Here is a 19,623-nt window from a genome sequence, read left to right as displayed (position 1 = left end):
TGCCCTAGGGGCAAAAAAATGAAAAATGGATTGAGTCTGGAGAGAGCGCGCCAGTAAGAGAGCGAGTCATTGCAGCTTCCGCCTGCAGACAAATAATGCTCACAAGTGTTATTAGCCCGCCACCTCTGAAGACACATCCCTCTATTTTTTCTCTACATATTGCACTCCTCTACAAATTGCCTTCTCTTTAGCCCTGGGCCGAGTCCAGACCGAACAGTTCCAAAATGATGGCGGCAGTATGAAAAATGACTCCGCGACAATTAATACTGAGCGCTTTTACTAAAACAACAAATAGGAATATGAATGGCATCATCGTACAGCGCTAATTAGTAGCGCATCTTTCATTTTTTTTCCCCCCCCAGCATTCTTACAGTTTTTTTTGTCTCGCTTCAGATCATGAGTGGCAGTGTTTGTTGAAATGTCAAAATTTTCATGCCTTCGTGTTATTCGTTTGAGAGATGCTCCCAGTGGGAAGCATAAACAGAAATGGCTATTACATTTTCATTTTCTTTCTTTTGAAGAGCACCATTTGTTGAGGATTTCATCTCTCTCAATCCATCATTTTCTCAATTTTCTCCAGCGCAGCGGTTTTTAGCTCTCACCCAAGCATCGTGTCTGTAAAACAACAAAAAAAGGGCATTCTTTACAGCCTGAAAAACACATTTAATTTGGGGGGCGGGTTGTAGTCACGAAATGTGTTAACGTGCATTGTTTGCCTGCCACTGAAAAGCCTACATTGGCATGCCGCAAAAAAACTGGTAAAATTTTGAATCTTTAAATCGTGGTGATTCTTTCGACTTACTGAAAGGCAGACATTCCGTTTCGAATATTTTTCTCCTTCAAAGATGGACTAATCTCAAATCCAATGCAATTATATTATGCATATGGTTGGTGATATGAAATACTAGCGGCTCTGTACGTGGCTTTTAGCAAGTGTGTTTATTTTAACCTTCGATTCAGATGAATAAGTTTATTATGTCAACTTTTGGTAGGTTTGGTTAAGCGGTCTTTAGTCGATAACTCCCGCGCAATGTTCGTTCATTTCCACAAAGTCCAGATGGCATTCTTCTTCTTCCATTTTGGCTTATCTGACCAGTCAAGCCTGACTGGGGATGTAAACACTCGGCAAGAAAAAATGAGGACAAATGCCTGCGGTGAGCAAAAATAGCTGACGCGTTAATGGAAAGAGCTCAGAGGGCCCAGAGAAACAGATTTTCTTTAAAACGCCGACATCAATACGGCAACCTTCAAGCGCGTCCTGTCGCCGTTGATTCCCCCGACGGTGAGACGCTTTCCCCAGGGTTGGGGTAGTCCGACGGATAGATAAACTCACAGCGCACCGGGGGGGGGGAGCATTTCAAGTGCCAACGATGAAAGCAATTTTCACATGGCGTACTCTACGGAGTCTAAAACCGTAGAGTGAGAACCGTTTAAACTGAATCCATCGATATTCTCTGTCGGGCACGCTACGACGAGTTGTCCATCGAGTTGAAGAGCTTTACGAGGACCGTTCGTTAAAGGTCGTCAGTCATCTCTAGAAGTGGGTGCAACGATTTAGCTTTCTGCTGAAGCCTATTGATGAAGCTTTTGGAGGAGCCATTGAAGACGAAGACTCTCAATCAAAGCTACGCTCCGTCGTCCATTTGAGCCTGGCTTGGAACCGTTTGACCCTTGAAGTCTGTTTGGTTACTGGGATTGGTTCAGACCATTCCTTCCCAGTTCATCCTGAAAAATTGACAGTTATCAACGTATATTAAAAACCAGTGGCGGTCCGTGCATTTCCTAGTGACGCCTTCAGCAAAAACTATTTTATGGCTATAAAACCTCTACTGCAGCTACAGCTGCGACACATAAAAAATAATCTATAATAACTTCATACAATTGAAATATTATTTAGCAATATATCCATATTTTACTCACCAAAAATCCTTTTTAATTGTACGCAATATCCATCCTCCTTTCTTTCCTCCTTTTCTATCGCCATCGAAGCTAATGCTGAATGTCGAGCCTGTCCTGTCTTATTTCTGGCATACATTTTTATTCGATTTAGTGCTGAAAATGTTCGTTCCCAGGTGTGACAGGCTTGCTTGCTTTGGAGTTGTCCGACCTTTCTTAATGATGCAATGCTTTTTTTTCTTGAAAAGTCCATCTTGAAAATGGCTTTGACAGTCAATCTGCAAACAAATCCATATCTTCTCCTCCTTCAGCCATTGCGGGTTGACAAAACTGCTATTAAATCAACACAACAATATATTTGCTTGTGCAGCTCGCTCCAGATACACTTTGGTAGCTCTGGCTAGTCCACGCTATCAATAGCCAATCATAGTTGGTGAAAGCGATGACGTATCCCTACGCCTGCGAGAAGATCTTGGTGTCACCAAATCGAATTGTGATTGGTTAAAGCAACAGTCTTCTTGACACTTGTTTAATGCAGCAGAGCCTGCAGAACTGATTGTGAAGGCTTTGAGGCAGATTTCTGACCCTGGCAACAAAAAATGCCTGAAATGTGATTGGTTAAATGCTTCAATATGAAAACACACATCTGGAAGCAGTGCAACCAGGGGGAAAAGCAATGAAAGGAAGCTAATAGACAATTTGGAATTATTTAATGAGTACTCATGGACAAAATATAATTAACATCAGTCTGTGATTCAGATATTTCTTAGGCCAGCAGAGAAGGCATTGAAGGCCCTGACGGCACACCACTGTTAAAAACACGTAGTAATAGAGTTATGCTGAAAGAAAAGAAAAAACTTCTGCTGTTACTAAAAACTGCCTGATTGACATGTTGAATTTATGTTCATTTCCAATGGCAGTACATTCAAAATATTATTATTATTATTATCTGTGGGTCATTTGGATTAATTGGATGGATTGCTTGAAGAAAAATAAATCAAAGTTGCTTCAGCCTAATCAGAAAGATTGTGCCAATTATTTTAGTTATCAATCGTTTATTTACTCAACTTCATTTTAAACAGTAAAAGCAATAACATGCCTTGTGAGCATTTTATTTAGCTTTTTATATTTTGAGAGAAAGTTGATGGTTGGAGGCTGGTTTCCTCGCACGTTTCTTCCCCGACAACGTCGCAACCCATCCATAATATCCGCTGGTGTATCTCACGTCCTCGGGCGAAAGCTGTTGTGTATCAAATGAATTTGATGAGGTCTCGCTTCATGCTTTGTACAGCTGGCTCATTAAACACTCGAGTAGGCACATTATAATTCTTTTTACTTTTTGCCATAATGACAATCCATAAGGGCGTACATGTGTTTTGTTTGCCCGCCGCCAATCAACCACATTTGTCAGCATTATGGCTCTTAATACAACGTATTTTGCCTTTTACGGTCGCCGTGCTACAGCAACACTTGCGTGTAATACACAAAAGGACACTTGAGTTTATTTTTTCTGCTCCATTGTGCTCCTGCGTCATTCCACTGAATGCATGACCAATTTCCAAATATGTCCCTTTAGAGTCGATAGATGCCATGATTCACTTTTTTTTTTACCCTACTTTGAATTACTTCATTTTCCATGCCAGTAATCCTCACAAGGGTCACTGGGTTCATCCCGAACTGGTTGCCAGCCAATCACAGGGCACAGATAGACAAACCATCTTTCACACTAACGATCACACTTAACGTGTCCTTGAATGTTTTTCTGGATCTGGGAAAAAGTACCCAGAGAAAACCAATACAGGCCAGGGAGAACAAGAAAATTGCATATTGGATAGCCAGAGCCAGGGATTAAACACTTGAAATCAGAACTGCAAGCCAGACATGCTAACCACTCCCCCAGTGCACGAAATTGTATAATAAAATAGTATTTGATAATTCTATACCAAGTAAAATTTGAGTGCAATTACTCATGTTATGACGGTAGGTCAATTGTTTGAGCATCAATCCTAATGCAAAACAAAATAATTATTAAAATGTTGATGTTAAATCAAATTAATTGTACTAAAAATCAACATGGCCAAAAATTGTTTACATGTAGATAAAACTCAAATTAGCACGACTCTGAACTCAACCTCAGTTCTGCTTTATATTATATAATTAGTTTATAATTTTACTGTTACCCTGTGTATATGTATTTTGGGGGGGGTGTATATACTGTGTATGTGTATATCTATCCATCTATCTATATAAATAGCAAGGATGAAAATAATGATCTGCATGATTTATATTTGTGCTTTCAAGTGGCATTCAAATGTGTTTCCTGCAAAATATGTATTCGGGTTCCTTGACTTGCTTTTAAAAGCCACTGGCCACTGCACAGGCCTCCAGTAAAGTCGGCTTTCAACTGGCAGCGCCTCCCTTTGGAGTGTCAACCTTTCTCGTATATTATATAGGCGACCTTCTCCCTTCCACGGCCAATGGGAGTCCTTCGCCGTGGCCGTAAAAACGGAGGTGGCTGTGCCTCGCCGCTTCTTTTTAATGGAACACTTTCCCCCGCTGCTCGCGACCCTTTGGACTAGCGTGACCTCTTTATGTCCATGGCCGAAATCAGACGAGCCTCTAGCTCGTATTTCTTTGTTTTTGTTGAATTTTTGTTCGGGGCTAATTCTAAGCAGCACTCACGTTTTTCAAAAGACTAAAACGGGATTCAGGATTCCTCTGATCGATCGAGTTGGCATTAAAAAAAGTTGAGACAGAACCACCACAATTTGAACACCAATCAGGTTGCTTTATATATTTTAGTACGTCGATCAATACTGATATTTAAAATATAGTACATACAGGTGTATTATGTGAAAATAAGGCAATATAAGGGCAAAGATTGACAAATTCAAAACAGTTTTAAAATACTTTTCTCATAAAGACATAACATTTCCATTTAAAAACTACATTTTGATATTTCCTGCATTTGTTTAATGATCTTAACTCATTGGCTGCTATTGACGGCGTCCAGCTAACTTGACCTGGGAATGGTTGACAGCGATTGGCTAATGTCCCAAAGTCTTATTACTACTAAATTCTTTATTTAGTAAACAATATCCCTTTTAAAAAGGTAACTCAAACACTTGAAATTACCCAAATAGTGTAAATTTGCTTCAGTCTCTCTGGTGAAATGCAAAAAACATCCAAAAGAAAACAGCACTCTGTCATCCCAGATTTTTCCCACTCGTTTCTGACCCCACGGACAAATTCTCTACTTCAAGTTAATGTATCTGTCGCTAAGTATGAACTCCACAGACGGCGTACTGCCGTCGTGGTAAACGTCTTTTTAGTCAAACGCAGCCTGTGGCAAACACTCTCGGCGAAACACTTTATCGCGGCACTCTGGGCTTGGAGTACGGAATTAAACTGCATCCGCGGTGGTTTGTAATTATGCGCAAGCGGCAGGGGGGCTTCGGGGTAGAAAGCCAAAAGGCAAATGAGGCGCAGGGGCCGACTGTGTGGGCAGAAAGTGAGAGCAAAAGAGCTTTTTGCCGACTTTAGGGGTCACCCGCAGGTGAACGCAGGTGGGCGCAGCAAACAGATCTGTCATATGATTATTCAGTGTTATTACTAACTCTTATGCATATGAAGTAGCAGATTTATTGGAACTACAGTGATTCACTAGGAATTCCCAAAAACCTACGTGCTAATAATAGCATAGCTTGAAGTTCTACACCTTAAAGCCTCAAAGTTGTGATCAAGTAAACCGTCGTGGAATTTTTTTTCCAGTAATTTGAAAAAGTCTTGTTTAACCAAAATAATAAAAAAATGGCTAGATTTTTATTTTGTTTTTGTTTGTATAAATAGCAGTCGGCTTTTTATTTTTTAACAATAATGCCGCTATCTCTCCCAAGAACTTTGTGTCCTGTTTCCCAATCAGTTAAAACGGAGACATCCACTGTTTGGGTAATTTATTTCGACATCTCAAACATCAAACTGCTCTAATGATCGCACTTTCCTTTTGTGCCTTTCGTTCTATATTGGCAATCTTTTTTCCGAATAGCCATTTGTGCGTTTCGATGGAACACGTCTGTGTTGGCGGAAGTGTCCACAATAGTGCCGATATATGATTGCGGCGGAGAAGCCAAGCAGGTAATTACCTGCTTTAAGAGCCTCAATTCTTTCCTGCGCTCTTGGCTTTTGTGACAAAACCATAAAAAAATCCACAAGCACTTGGTCGAAAAATGCTCTTTCAAAAAGAGCTCTCAATTTCAACACGTGATTGACGTCATTCATTCCAGCAAATGATCACTTCCGACCATCTCTAATTCTTCGAACATCCATCCCCGACAATGGCGGCCGATGAGTTAATAAAAGACTGCACGTGATTGAGTGTCTGCAAGTGATATGATAGCATGATTGCATGACCAAGAAGAGAGGACTGCAATCCCCCTTTGTAATCTATTATTCAGAGAGCACCTAAGTGTTTTCAATCCGCCATTCCAATTGCATCAATTATTCACCGGCGTCATTCCTGCTCAGTGATGAAAGCCGCTAGTAGTGGGGTTTCCGGCCCGTGCCAATCGGCCACGGCGTTGACAACGCCATGCCTCACCCGGTCTCGGTCATACCTCGCGAGGGCCGGCCCAATCACAGCCGTGGCAGACACTCCATCTGCTCCAGATTGCCGCGGCGGACGGCAGATAGACACCATTTGCCACAATTGGCTCGCTATTTCGCTATGTATGAGGGAGCGGAGAAAAGCCTAGCCCACCTCTCCACCAAGCCTGAGTGCTTCATTTGATACCCCCTTATCGCTTGCCTATTTCTCCCACACTAAGGCTGAAGTCAGACTTGTTTTAACATGGCTAAAGAATGACAAAGCCAAATGAAAGGAGCTATACTTGCGTTTATAGAGGGTGCAATTGAAGATTTGATGATTAGGCTGCTAATGAAAGCACACTTGGTCCTGCCTATCTCTCGAAACATCAATTAAATTCTCTTTTTTTTTAACCTGTATATGTAGATTCTATGGACGGTGCCACTCGCCCTTTCTTACTTTTTAAACTATATCTAAACAGAACAAACTACGTGAATGCAACACATTAACGTGTGACGTCGGTATCAATACATCACTTTCAGTAACAGATTCCTAATGGTTACTGTCCATCACATCTTTGCAGAATGGGCTTCCACTCAAACACAGTAATGTTCGTAACACTATGCAAAGGAATGGGTGGCAAAATTGATTGGCGTTGGCGACCCCTCTCGGGAAAAGCCGAAAATGTAGTAGCAGTCGTCTGCATATTTTACATCCCAATTGCTTATAGCTTTTAGACTGACTGCCTCTTCAGACCTCTAATGGCTAAAAGTCTTAAACAGAGAAGTGCTCATAACAGAGTTATTTTTAAAATGTTCCAGACTGTTAACCTACGATACGGGCTATTAAGAACGTTTTGTTCAGTGTCTCTTTAAGAAGCCATGATCAACATGTACACTCCATTAAAATATTCTGTCTCACAGCACTGATAAGCAGTCACGTTCTGCTTCTGTTGTTCTTTCCCTGCAAGTGATATTCATGATTATAAAATATTTAATATAACTCCAGGCATTAAAACCTGTCAAAAAACATGTTTAAGTCTCAAACATGACTATATGCTTATCAGGTCAGACCTAAACATGGGCGCTTGAATTATTAATCAATAGTAGTTGTTTTTCTGATGCCTTGAAATATTTAATATGAGTTGTCATCAATAGTTATTTCTATTTCTTATTTATTATTTCTAAAACTTTGAGGCCTTTGTAAGACGATGCCTTCTAATGATGCCTGGCGTTTAATTAGTGATGAACACGTAGCCATGTCTTGTCAAGCTAACACTGCTGCAGGCTCCCTTTAGACACTTGTTCGATCTGGATTCTTGTAACATTAAAAAAAAACTGAAATCAGAATATCAAACAGATGGCTCCAAGGCTTTCTTTTGGTTCCTGTTGTCCGGCGTCCTCATGGGTTCTTGTCTCATCTGCATTCTGTCAAGCTCCCTGTCTTTTTTTTTTGTTGAAGGGGAGTGGGGTTGTCAGTTCACACACTCCCGCAAAAGCAAGGTCAAACCCTCAGGGCGGCAAATTAAATGCAAGTGTCCATCGGTTACAAGTAGGTCTGATCTCGTATCTGTCAGTTGTGTCGTGTACAAGGTCCTCTTTCATCGGAACGCGGATTCCTCTGATTGTTTTGAGCCGCACATCTTAAATGGTAAAGGTTCTCAAATCTGACATGTCATGAATATTAAAGAAGATTCAGGAATTCTATTTTGAAAATCAAGGAGAAAAGACTGGAAAAAATAGCCACCAAATTATGATTTGATGATGGTGAACCCTGCATCTACCCAAATTCCTTTCCAAAACCACCAATCCCGCTAAGTCGTCCAGTTCATGAAGTAGCAAAGCATACAACCATGCAGTCACAATACCACTGCCAACTTTGATGGTATGATATTTTGACATCTACGGTAAATGTAACAGGACACATTCAACTGTTTTTTTCCTCAGTACACCATAGAATATCATTTCCACAGTCTTAAAATCAATCGCTTAGTTTTTAAGTAAATACGCCTTAAGTTAATGTGCTTCCCAAAATTCATTTCACAACCACCACACAAACTTTACATTAGAAATAACTTGCTGTACTCATACTAGCAAGGAATACTATCTTCCAAAGTTAATGGAGCTAATGTTTCTGGTTTGTACAAGCACATAACATAGCCATCTTGGTGCAAGTATCGTAATTAAAAAGCACACCCATCTATCATTCCAGTGAATGTGTCATCCTGTTGGCTTTTTTTAAAAACATTTTTTACTACTGCCTCCTCAGTGTTAAATTATCCGCGTAGCATTATTTTATCTGCGATGTTTCATGCTTGACGTCATTGATGACGCGGCAGGAAAATAGATGGCGTGGGTGGGCAATGTAGTGATGAAGTCTAAATTTGTTGTTGTGCTGCTAAATCATTAACAAGTGCCAATAAGCATGACACTCGCCACTATTAAGGAAAACATAATCCTTGGGGAACCGGATTTAAGGTGGTAGAAGCTGTGAAAAAAATAGTTTCTCTTTGTATTGAAGAAGAGGTAAGAATATTCGTGGTAAAAGTAGAATTGACAAACTAGGGGGAGAGTAACAGGTCTATTTTCTTACCGCATGAAGAAGTAGAATGAAATCGATCACAATCTGACTGTTGTGGTTCCCCGAGAAGACATTCATGCACGTTGGCTAGTGTTGGTGTTGAATCCAAACGACTTTGTATTTCTCTTCCATGGTTGAGACACTCTCACAAATCATGAATGGTATCTCTTTTCCTGGATGGGTAATAAAACTGGCTTAGATACAGTGAAGAAAGGAATCATCTGCCCGCAAAAAAACATCCCTGAATCACACTTCATAGTATTCCATTTCATTTCAACAATGGTTTTACGGACACTTTAAAACCTAAAGTGGCTTTTTTAACCAGATACTAAATAATTTTTTGTTTGTATGGTATGAAAGACTACTTAATTTGTACAGATATTGCAAAATACAGTCAAGAGGTCTACAGTATAGTTGTTACGTAGATATTTGAAATTTCAATATGTGATACCAGTCGATACAGGCGGCGCACTTGTTTCCCTAGCTTGTAGTTGTCTCTGAGCTCACACCGTCGGCGTCAACAAGCGACCGAGCGTGCCGGCATTCATTCATTTGGAATGAGCGCTGGGAGGTAACACTGGGCCAAGTGACAGCTGGCGGGATCAGAGGAGGGAGTTGAGCCAACTAAAGTTCAGCGTAAACTGAGCTGGTCCTGGAAAGATCTAACACTGGTGGCGCTTTATTCACGAGTAAAGTTATGGGTGCTGCAAACTCACTGAGTTATGAGTCGTGCTGTCTCCAGCAAACATTGCAGAACCCAGTCTGTATCTGGAGGATCTGGTCCAGGTCCTGGTCTTTCTGTTCTAAGCAAGTTTTATCAAGCATGCTTTTCATATACTAAGTGTCAGTAGTTGAAGTTCTTCTTTATGGGTAGTAGACATGCACTTGTGTGCTGGTCCTGGTGTGTGGCCATAGCAAGCACTTATGATGTTGCTCACAGTGGTCCTCAGTCAGTTCAGGTCTGTATGCCCAGACAAATGAACAATTTGAGGGAACATTGGTAGCAACTATTCTCCATCTTTGTCTGTTGTAGCCTACTAACTTTACCCAATGGAGGTCTTAATAAGGGAATTTAAGGAAGTCAGGAATGCTCGGATCACCCTGGTCTGCAAGTTCCAGTCAAGGCTTCTTCGGAATGACAAAATGCTTAGTTTGAATCAAAATGCAATTTACAATAGCAACAATATGGTTCTTTCTTGTTACCATGGTATTCTGCTTTTGCTGTCAAATATTCTTTTTTTCTTCTTCTTCAGTATTGTCATCTGCAATTTACAATGTCAAAAAGCTTTCTGTTTGTATATCTTTTGAAATACAAAATAGCAAGTCATTATCTGCCATTCATCTGTTTACCGCTACAGGAAATTGAAATAACGGCTTTTAAAAAGGGACGTCTTAAATCCCTTTGACCAAGGGGTAAACAAACTAATCGTCAAATGTCATCACAATTTTTTTTTGTGGTAATACTCCCAACAAAAAGTAGCTCTTTGTATAATTTATTCCCCCCAAAAATGTAAGTATTTCAAAACTGGATGCAACATTGCTCCTTAGATGCGTAATGAGGGCGCTGTGGGCAAAGTGAACAAACACTCCCGCAATAATTATTCCCAAGTTAGACTCCGCCTGGGGAAGAAGCGCATACCCAGCCATCACGCCGTAAAGTGCACAGGAGCGTTCTTCCTCCAGAAGAAGGAAAATTACACCTCGTTTGGTATTCAGTCATTTCCGTCAAACTCCAGCCGCCCTCATGGGATCAAGATGTTGTTTTTTTTACCACTTGTCCTATTTACCACTCAAATATGATGCACCGGCTAAGTAAACCCAAATAAACAAAAAAAAAAACAGGCCTCTTTTCTTTCCCGTGTAGCGGGATTGCGAGTTTCTAAAACCTCCTTCCTCTCTTGTCGCGTCCCCCCGGAGATTTAAAAGGGGGGATGGCCTCGATAACCAACAGGCAGTCTGTTTGGTGGGGATCCACCGTGGGGGGAAAAAAGGAAGATGTGACAGAATCAGACAATTATTTTCTTTCTTTCTTTGTCCCGCCAAATGTCACCGTCGCCTTCGGGAACAGGACGGCGGCGGCGGTGGCGGCGGCGGCGGGGTCTTAGGGTGTCACAGTTCAGCGCGCACCTGTCTGTTCTTTTCTTCTCCTCTTTTGATGTCAGGTTGGCTCGAAACGACAATGGCAAAGCTTTTTTTTGCTTTACCCTTCAAAGCGGATGACGTTTGACGTCAATAAACTAAGTAGGCTCCGCCCCCCGGGCCACGCGCCCTTACCCCCTGGCTAAGGAAATGGGAAGTGAACTTTAAGAAGTCAACCCTGTTGTACTTTTCCCGGAACACATTCAAAGTGGATGCAGAGTTAACATTTGCACGACGACGCTAAAAGTCGCTGTTCGATTTTTTGTTGTTGTCATTTTTTAAATCATGAGTGCCGACTTTCTGTTTTAGGATCAAATTAAAATGAAGAGTATAGATGTATATTAAATTTCCTGATAATTGTAATTTTTTAATCGTTTTTTTCTGTGTTTTAGTTCAAAAATCATTTTGAAAAATCTAAAAATATATTTTAAAAAAGCTAAAATAAACATTGTTTTAGATCTATAAAAAACTGAATATTCAGGGCTTTTAATCCAGTTCTTTTAATCCATTTATAAAAAAATATATCTAAATATTATATCTAAAATGGTCCGGCCTACGTGAAATCAAGTTGACGTTAAAAATAGGATTGAATATGGGCGAGAAGTTCGAATGAAGGAAACTCATTTTCAATTCCATGCAGGAAACTGTAGGATTTTTGTTGTTGTATTTTCCATTTTAGAAATGGACTTCTATTTTCTTTTTAAAAAAATCTTCAATGCTGTGAAGCAATAGAGGCTAACCTGGCCACATTTGGAAATCTTCCCCAGCCACGATGGAAGCAAAGCTTCACATGGAGATGAAGTCAAAGAAAGGAAGTGAAAGTGTTTGGAGGAGAAAGGTGGGGGGAGCCTAGGAAAAAAAAAACACAAAAGCTTGAGTTATGATGATGCAAAGATGGGAGCTGCTTCTCTCCTGTCGAGTCGTCTCAGAGCTACCCCCCGGGCAACAGAGGGGAAAAAGCATGATGAATAATTAACTGGGAGAAATGTCACGACCGACTCCGAAAAGTGTAATCATTCCTGTGGTGAATTTCGGGGATCGTCTGGCTTAACATGACTTTGTTTTTACCTTACTTATACTAGTACGGCATCGACACCACTACGTATTTGAAGGAGCTCGGATAAGGCACTAAAATGCAGGTATCGATTTGCAAATACGTAAAAATTGTGCACTGATAATGCGCAATATTTGCCCGTGGAAATTTAGTTAAAAGTCGGGAAAGAAAATAGCCAAGTTGTTGATTTTTTTAAATTTATTTTTTGGGTTGAGATAGTCCATGATAGCTTAAGTCTCGCTTAAAGCGTGAACTTTTTGCGTTATGGCATTTCAATAGAAAAGTAGTAAATGACTAATGAGTCCTTTGGTTTTCCAAACAAGCTAAATTTGTCCCTCCTGTTGAAAAAGCTCAGCTGTGGAAAAGAAGTTATGGATCATTGTGACCCAGTTTAAGGAGATAATTGCAGATATACATCATCTTTTATAGACGGAACAATGCTTTGCTCCCATGTGGAGCGCTTCTAAATTTAATACCGGCCTAATTTTTTTTTTAAATTCTTGGCGGTTGTCTTATGATCATATTTTAACATAAGATTTTAACAAAAGGATTTAGATGGCACCCTTTTCATACTTACTATTTTGTCCTTTTTTTTCCCCTTTAAAATGACTCAATGACTTTTACCATGCCCGTACTTCTTTTTCTGTTATTTCCCTTTATGTATTTTTAATACTTTAATGATTTACAAGGAGTTGTGAAAATCATCATTAATCTGCGGTATGTACACTTAAATAGACTAAAAAGATGAGATATTTATTGTTATTAGTTCTTTTTTTACTTTGAATAAGTAAATTGATAGATTTTGTTTTGTGTGTGAGAAAAACATCATTCTTATTTTTTCATAGCTTCTACTTTAACTGTGAAATAAAATCATAATTATATTTCAATTCAGCTCATAAAGCATTGACATATTTGCAGGTAATGATTAAAAAATGATATTACAACATTGTATTTAAATGTTTACACTTTGGAAAATTGAATTGTCAAGAATTATTTAACCAAATACAATATTTGTATTTACCCCAAAATATTCTAAACAGCATCTCATAATATTTATGACAACTTGAATGTAGTTTTGCAGTTCATGCTATTCCAAGTCATGTCAATTATTTCGTTGCGATTTGTATTATCTTCTTATGTCACCCCACAAAAGTTTTCCCACAAAAAAAAACAGTGCGAGGGAATCAAAACGCGGGTGACAGATTTTGAGTCCTCGCTAAATAAATAAATGCCACGTTGAGAACAGAAATAGTTGGAAGTTGTTCCCCTTTGAAAAAAAAAAAATGCATCGCAGCGCCATCGCCTCGGGGGAGCGCCACCCTGTGGAGTCATTTGAAAAACTTCAAAAGACTTTGGGGCATTTTTGATTTCAGGAAAGCAAGAAAAAAAATAATAATAATGATAATCTAGATGCACATAAACACATGCACGCGCGCAACTATTTATAAGACTGTGAGAGTGTATTTACATAACTTTAATTCTGTCTCTAATTAAAGCCCCAGAGAATCCCCGCTCGACTCTAATTTGGAATAATTAAAGAGCAACACAAGCAAAGTAGCAGCACGCACGTCTCCCCTTCGCAATCTAAACACTCAGGTGTACCTCCCTGTTAATTAAATGCTATTGTTCAAAACGCGCTCGCACGAGGAAGATTTCCAGGTATTTTGCTTGCTGAATGAACACCCCCCGATGCAGATTGCTCCGTCGGGATCGTCTTTTTAGCGATGTCACAAATAGAAAAACGAAAAAACAACAACAAAGTTATATATATTAACTCGTGCAGCCTAGAGATGGCCTTCACGCTTATTAAATGCAAAAGCGTACAAGGAGATATTTTGAAACGGCAAGGCTCAGTGGGTTATTTAGCCAATGGCGTCGCTCCAAGATGGATGCCGAAGTTTGCACCAGACATTTTTGATGAAAGTATTAATTTGTTGAGCTGGGCGATGCCGCTTTCTGATCTTGACTGGATAAAAACAACAGTCGGACAGAAACTAAATCCTGAACTACGAATTGTCGTGTAAAAGTTCGCATTTGGGGATTATCAGGATTGTTGGGTTTTGTTGTGGTGTTTTTGTGGAATGAGATTTTGATAACAGTTTTGGTGCTTATCGTCCATTTTGATGTCAAACATGGATGGGAAGTGGCCACAAATTTATAGTTTATAGTAATTTATAGTTGGGTCGCGGGCCGCTTTAACGTAAACTTCATTTCACGTCCATTTTTGATGTAATATTTAGATTTTTTTTAAATAAATTGATTAAAAGCCCTGAATATTCAGTTTTTTGTTGTTTATTTTAGCTCTTTTAATATATTTTTAGATTTTACAAAATTATGTTTGAACTAAAAACAGAAAAAATGGATTAAAAAATTACAATGATTCATTTAAAAGGGGGAAAATCAGGAAATTTTATGTACATCTATACTCTTCATTTTAATTTGATCCTAAAACAGAAAGTCGGCACTCATCATTTACTTTCCCGGGCCACACAAAATGATGCGGCTGGCCAGATTTAGGCCCCCGGGCCGCCACTTTGACACACGTGGAGTAGAGCATCCTCACGCAATTTTTCCAAAGTCGCATTTTGTCGTCATTATTTTCCAGGAGTATCTTTTAAAGCGAAAGCTCTTCACATTTTGGCAACAGTTGAAGCCTCCTATCAGCGTGAAAGCACTCGGCGAATCGTGAAAAATGGTGTCGGATCGCAGCTTAAAGCGCACCTCAAACTCTTGAAATCTCTCAGCACGAGGGCATTATTTGTGTCCCCCCACTGTCGGATGTTGTGTTTGAGAGACCCGCCGATGTCTTTGATCAACCCCTGAAAGGCGCACCCAGCCTGGGAAACATCACTCCAACGCAGCAGGTGCTTGGGAAAGCTTTTCTAGCGTCTGCGTCTTGACACCCTCAATTTTCAAGAGTGAGTAACAATTAAAAAGGTCGTTTGACGTACGGCGGCAAAGCCTTCGGTTGTTGTTTTTTTTCTTCTCTCTACCCAGAGAGACCTGTCAAAAAAAATCTGTTTATGTGGTATGGCAGCGACAATCCACCCACAACGGATGGAAAGCAAACATCATCATTCATGCAGTCAAAACTAACAAATGTCAACCTGATATAAATGAGAGATGTTGATTTATTTAGATTTTAACCTATTCAGAAGTTACAATACTCAATCATAACTCATTCTGGAGTCGGATTTGTAACTTGAGTTTTTTACAGATCTTAACAAAAGTTTCCACTGAGGCTTTTCGTAAGTAGAGGTAACTTTGTATCGTTAAATTCCCTGTGCAAAAATGAAGAAAAATATTCAGGGGATATTGCTTTGGACTCGTGACTTTTACTTTTGTACCCTTGTTGCCTGACTTTTATAGTTCCAGGATATAACTACAACTTTTTGATGCTTGAAAAGGTTATCTTGCATCTGTTAATTAGCTCAGTGTGGGTACATGGGAGCAGATTGTACCTGAGGGACCAGGAGTACACTACTACAAGCGCCCCCAAAAAGTTTTTGGAAGGGTTTATACCATTGGCTGCTTGTAAAGGTGGCCGCTGATTTTGAAAGTTTGTGATTGGCTAGCAACCAGTTCCACACATGCCACCTTTCAGACGGATTGGCCATGTGGGCGAGTACGAGAAAGATCACTAAATTAAGTAGTCAAATCAGGAGTAATTTGACAATTGTTTTAGAATGTGTTTTTAAAAAAGTCCTTACAGTACTGTTCAGTTATGTTTAACTTTAAATTACTGTTTGTTTTGTACTCTGTTTGAATGTCTTTTTCTATCAGATTTTTCTTTTTCTTTATCCATGACAGGTCTCAAGCAAATCCACGCTTTGTCCATTCAGGGCAACTATGAGCTACGAATTGATTTGGAGGACTTTGAGAATGGGACGGCATACGCCCAATACGGCACCTTCGGGGTGGGACTCTTCTCCGTAGACCCCGATGATGACGGCTACCCGCTGACCGTGGGCGACTACTCTGGAAACGCAGGTACTGAACACAGACACGTAACTTAATTAGTCTTATTGACGGCGAACGATCCATTTTTACTATTACCGTCATGAGGTAAGTTTGTGAAACTGCAAATACTTTTTAAGAAGTGAGATTAAATATCTTGGTTTGAGGGTAATCCACAATTGCAAAAATCCCAACAATGCCATTTCATCTCATCCCTCATTTTCTTCGACAAATTCTTGTCTTGTTCTTTTTCCGCTCCAATTTCCATCAACTAAAGCTTCCTCAAACGATAATTTCAATTAGTCACTGATTCTTTTCTCTCGTGAGTTGACTAAACATATAAAGCATATGTTATGCTACTTACTGTCAGCTTTACATTATAACTGGAAAACAGCATTGCAACCAGAACCGATGCACCTATCGACGTCCAATCGCACGGCTCCCCTCATCCTCCTGCCCTGAATTTAAATAACTTCATCCATCCTCATTCAACCACCTCTCCTACCTCAAATGGATTGGCCATTTGGCCCTCCAAATGCCAAAACATCCTCCATTGCCATCAAGCATCGAATTCGCCAGCAAATTTCTGGTGACCCACGTTTGTGCAAAAAAAAATCAATAACTGAGTATTGGCACTTTTGAAACCCAATCAGGATCCATCATTGATTCCTCCACACGTTTGACAAGCCCACCAGCCTGTAAAAATCCCCTTAAAGCCTCAGTGGACTGTTAGCCGCGGGGTTCCAAGCAGACGAAAAAATTGGCGTCTCCTAGTCAGGAAATGACGCTAATTATTTCTGTTTCTGTCATGACCACTATTTGTCTGTCACCGCCCCCTCCTTCCCCGTCATGTCGCCACTACCCCCCCTCCCGGGCCCGCTGCAGGCGACTCGCTCCTGAAGCACAACGGCATGAAGTTCACCACCAAGGACCGCGACAACGACCACTCGGAGAACAACTGCGCCTCCTTCTACCACGGCGCCTGGTGGTACCGCAACTGCCACACGTCCAACCTCAACGGCCAATACCTGCGCGGCCAGCACACGTCCTACGCCGACGGCATCGAGTGGTCGGCGTGGACCGGCTGGCAGTACTCGCTCAAGTTCTCCGAGATGAAGATCCGACCCACGCGCGACCCGGAAAGCAAATGAGGCTCCGAACGGACCTCCTCGGTGTCGTTTGATTTGATTTTTTTTCACCCCCCTCACCAACTCCCGATGTCTCCGCCCCACTATGTTGCTTCGTTTTGGGAGAAAAAGGATGTTTTAAACAAACCGGCGAGGACCAAACAGATGATGAGAAGGAGGAATTGCTAAATGCTAAAGGATCTCATTCCTGCAACCTGGGCCAATTTAGAGAAGCGTGTTCGGATGGTGACCCCAAACTTTTTGTGTGCATGCACGTGATCATGAGCGTGCACGCCGGGCGGAAAAAAGAAAAAAAAATGCTGAATTCAGTCGTCAGATGTCTGGACGCTTCTTCTTCTTTAACCCCTACTATCGGAGTTCGTTGTTTTGATATATTTTAGTTGATATTTTGCGTTCCTATTATGCAAATGACACAAAAAATCAGCTTATAAATATATATATAAATATATAGATATATACAAAGAATAATGTTACAGACACAAACGATGTTGGAGATGGAGATTTTTATGTCGTTTTATTTACATTGGTTTGTTGTTTCTATTTCATACAAAATAGCACATGAGGGCCATGCTAGGAGGAGATAAAGTTGCCATTGGAAGTTCAAAAAGTTTGGATTTAACTTGTTTTTTTAAAGGAAGAAGCACATTAGAATATGGAGCTTTTCAAGTAGTATTTTTTTTAGAACAAAATATTCCAAAATCTATTTTTGGGGAATTATTGCATAGTTTTTTTTTCTCTAGGGAAATTACATGTAAAAAAATTGCCTCAAAAACAAATGTTGGAAAAAATAATGTAAACACTTAAACATGTTTATTCAAAATTAGAATTGGCAAGTTTTCAAGAATTTTAGTTTTCAGATTTCAGAGTTAAAATTCTTGGCTTTCTTGAATGACCACTTTCTTTTCCTCATTTAATCTTCTCTTCCCAGCGTGGCCCTTTCTCTCCCTTTTCCCTTTCTTTCGATGTACTACAAGCTTTAAAAAAACAGGAAAAAAGTGTAGATTTGACTGTACAGCGTGTATGAATTTTAGAGCATGTCCGTTTTTTCTTACCAAGTTCAAAAAAAATTCAAAAACAAACAAACTGAAGCACATGCAAAAACACACACGCGAAAAAAATACAATCCAAATCCACAAGGCGACAGACAGACTTTTCGAAGAGACTCTCCACATTGCTGAGCTCTACCTAGTGGCGAGCCGGATTATAGCACAGAAGGTGGCGTGCGGCCGCTAAAGCACACGCCCACAATGAACACACACGAATCTCCTCCGCTGTTTTTTTAACGGTGCCGTGCGTGACAATGCGACAAACAAGGCGGAAAAAGCCGCTCGAGTGGCAGCGGCTGGACTGAGTGCGACCGCGCATACAAATGCGCTAACGTGCGTATGCACATGTGAGCAATGGGCAACAAAAGGCTGAGCGAGAAAGCGACCGAGACAGACCAAGCTCCTTCCACACGTATCTAAATCTGGGTATTTTTTAATTATTAACTTTGATATTTTTTCCCCGATTTTTGTTTTCTTAACATAAGTACAAATAACTGGTGGTTGTGTGAGCCAATCAGAAAGAACGTCACACAAGTTTTGTAGTTCGTAATGCTTCTAAATTAAATTACTGGTATTGTTGTTATCAAAATTTAAAACATCTTTTTAACTTCATAACTAGGGAGATTGCATGCATCTTTTTTTTTAATTTTAAGGATGTTGAGCCTGGCAAAGGTTGAGATAGTCGTTAAAGACACAAACTATAGTCGATAAATCTCAATATTTTATGTTTTAAAGTTACATTTTTAGTCATTTTGAGGTGAGATTTTTCCCCAATTTGAGGTCATAATTATTCTTGTGACCCGTTTTTTTGTTTTATTGGAAATAAAATCAACGAACAATACTTGTGAGCACAGAACACCAAAACATAGGACAAAAATCCACATCAATTTTTTTTCCCAAAAAATTATAAAATACCCTGTGGGCGTGTGGACATGAGATCTCCGTCCAAGTCATGTGACGCTTGCGTACGAACGCGACCGCTTTGCTGCTCTTTGTGTTGAGCCAACAGAAGGTTTCCCACAATGTTCATAGACGGACCTTTTACTTATCGTGATTGTGAACCAAATGGAGTGGCCTCGGCCCACTGGTACTGTGTTGAACTGCTCTTACTTCCACCCTAACCCAGCCCAACTTCTTCCTCGCCCTCCTACCACCCGAAAACCACACCGCCACGTTGTGCTTCTTGTATACGTTGCTGCTTTGTTGAATAAACGTTGGAGC

At 40.2% G+C, this 19,623-nt stretch overlaps 1 protein-coding gene across 4 annotated transcripts in view; it reads left to right on the top strand.

The window, feature by feature from the left end:
- Positions 1-19,278, top strand: part of fibcd1b (fibrinogen C domain containing 1b) — a 78,149-nt gene extending 58,871 nt beyond the window's left edge. For all 4 annotated transcript variants that reach the window (XM_077623227.1, XM_077623226.1, XM_077623225.1 and 1 more), the window contains 2 exons: positions 16,062-16,241; positions 17,094-19,278. In XM_077623227.1, coding sequence (XP_077479353.1) covers positions 16,062-16,241; positions 17,094-17,359 — 446 coding nt within the window. In that variant the 3' untranslated portion in view covers positions 17,360-19,278. The remainder of the gene's footprint in view (positions 1-16,061; positions 16,242-17,093) is intronic.
- The last annotated feature ends 345 nt before the right edge of the window (positions 19,279-19,623 follow it).

Source organism: Stigmatopora argus, chromosome 16 (assembly GCF_051989625.1).
Source record: "Stigmatopora argus isolate UIUO_Sarg chromosome 16, RoL_Sarg_1.0, whole genome shotgun sequence".
NCBI classification, from domain to species: Eukaryota; Metazoa; Chordata; class Actinopteri; order Syngnathiformes; family Syngnathidae; genus Stigmatopora; species Stigmatopora argus.
Note: the sequence above shows the minus strand (reverse complement) of the source record. Positions and strands in the feature narration are given on the sequence as shown.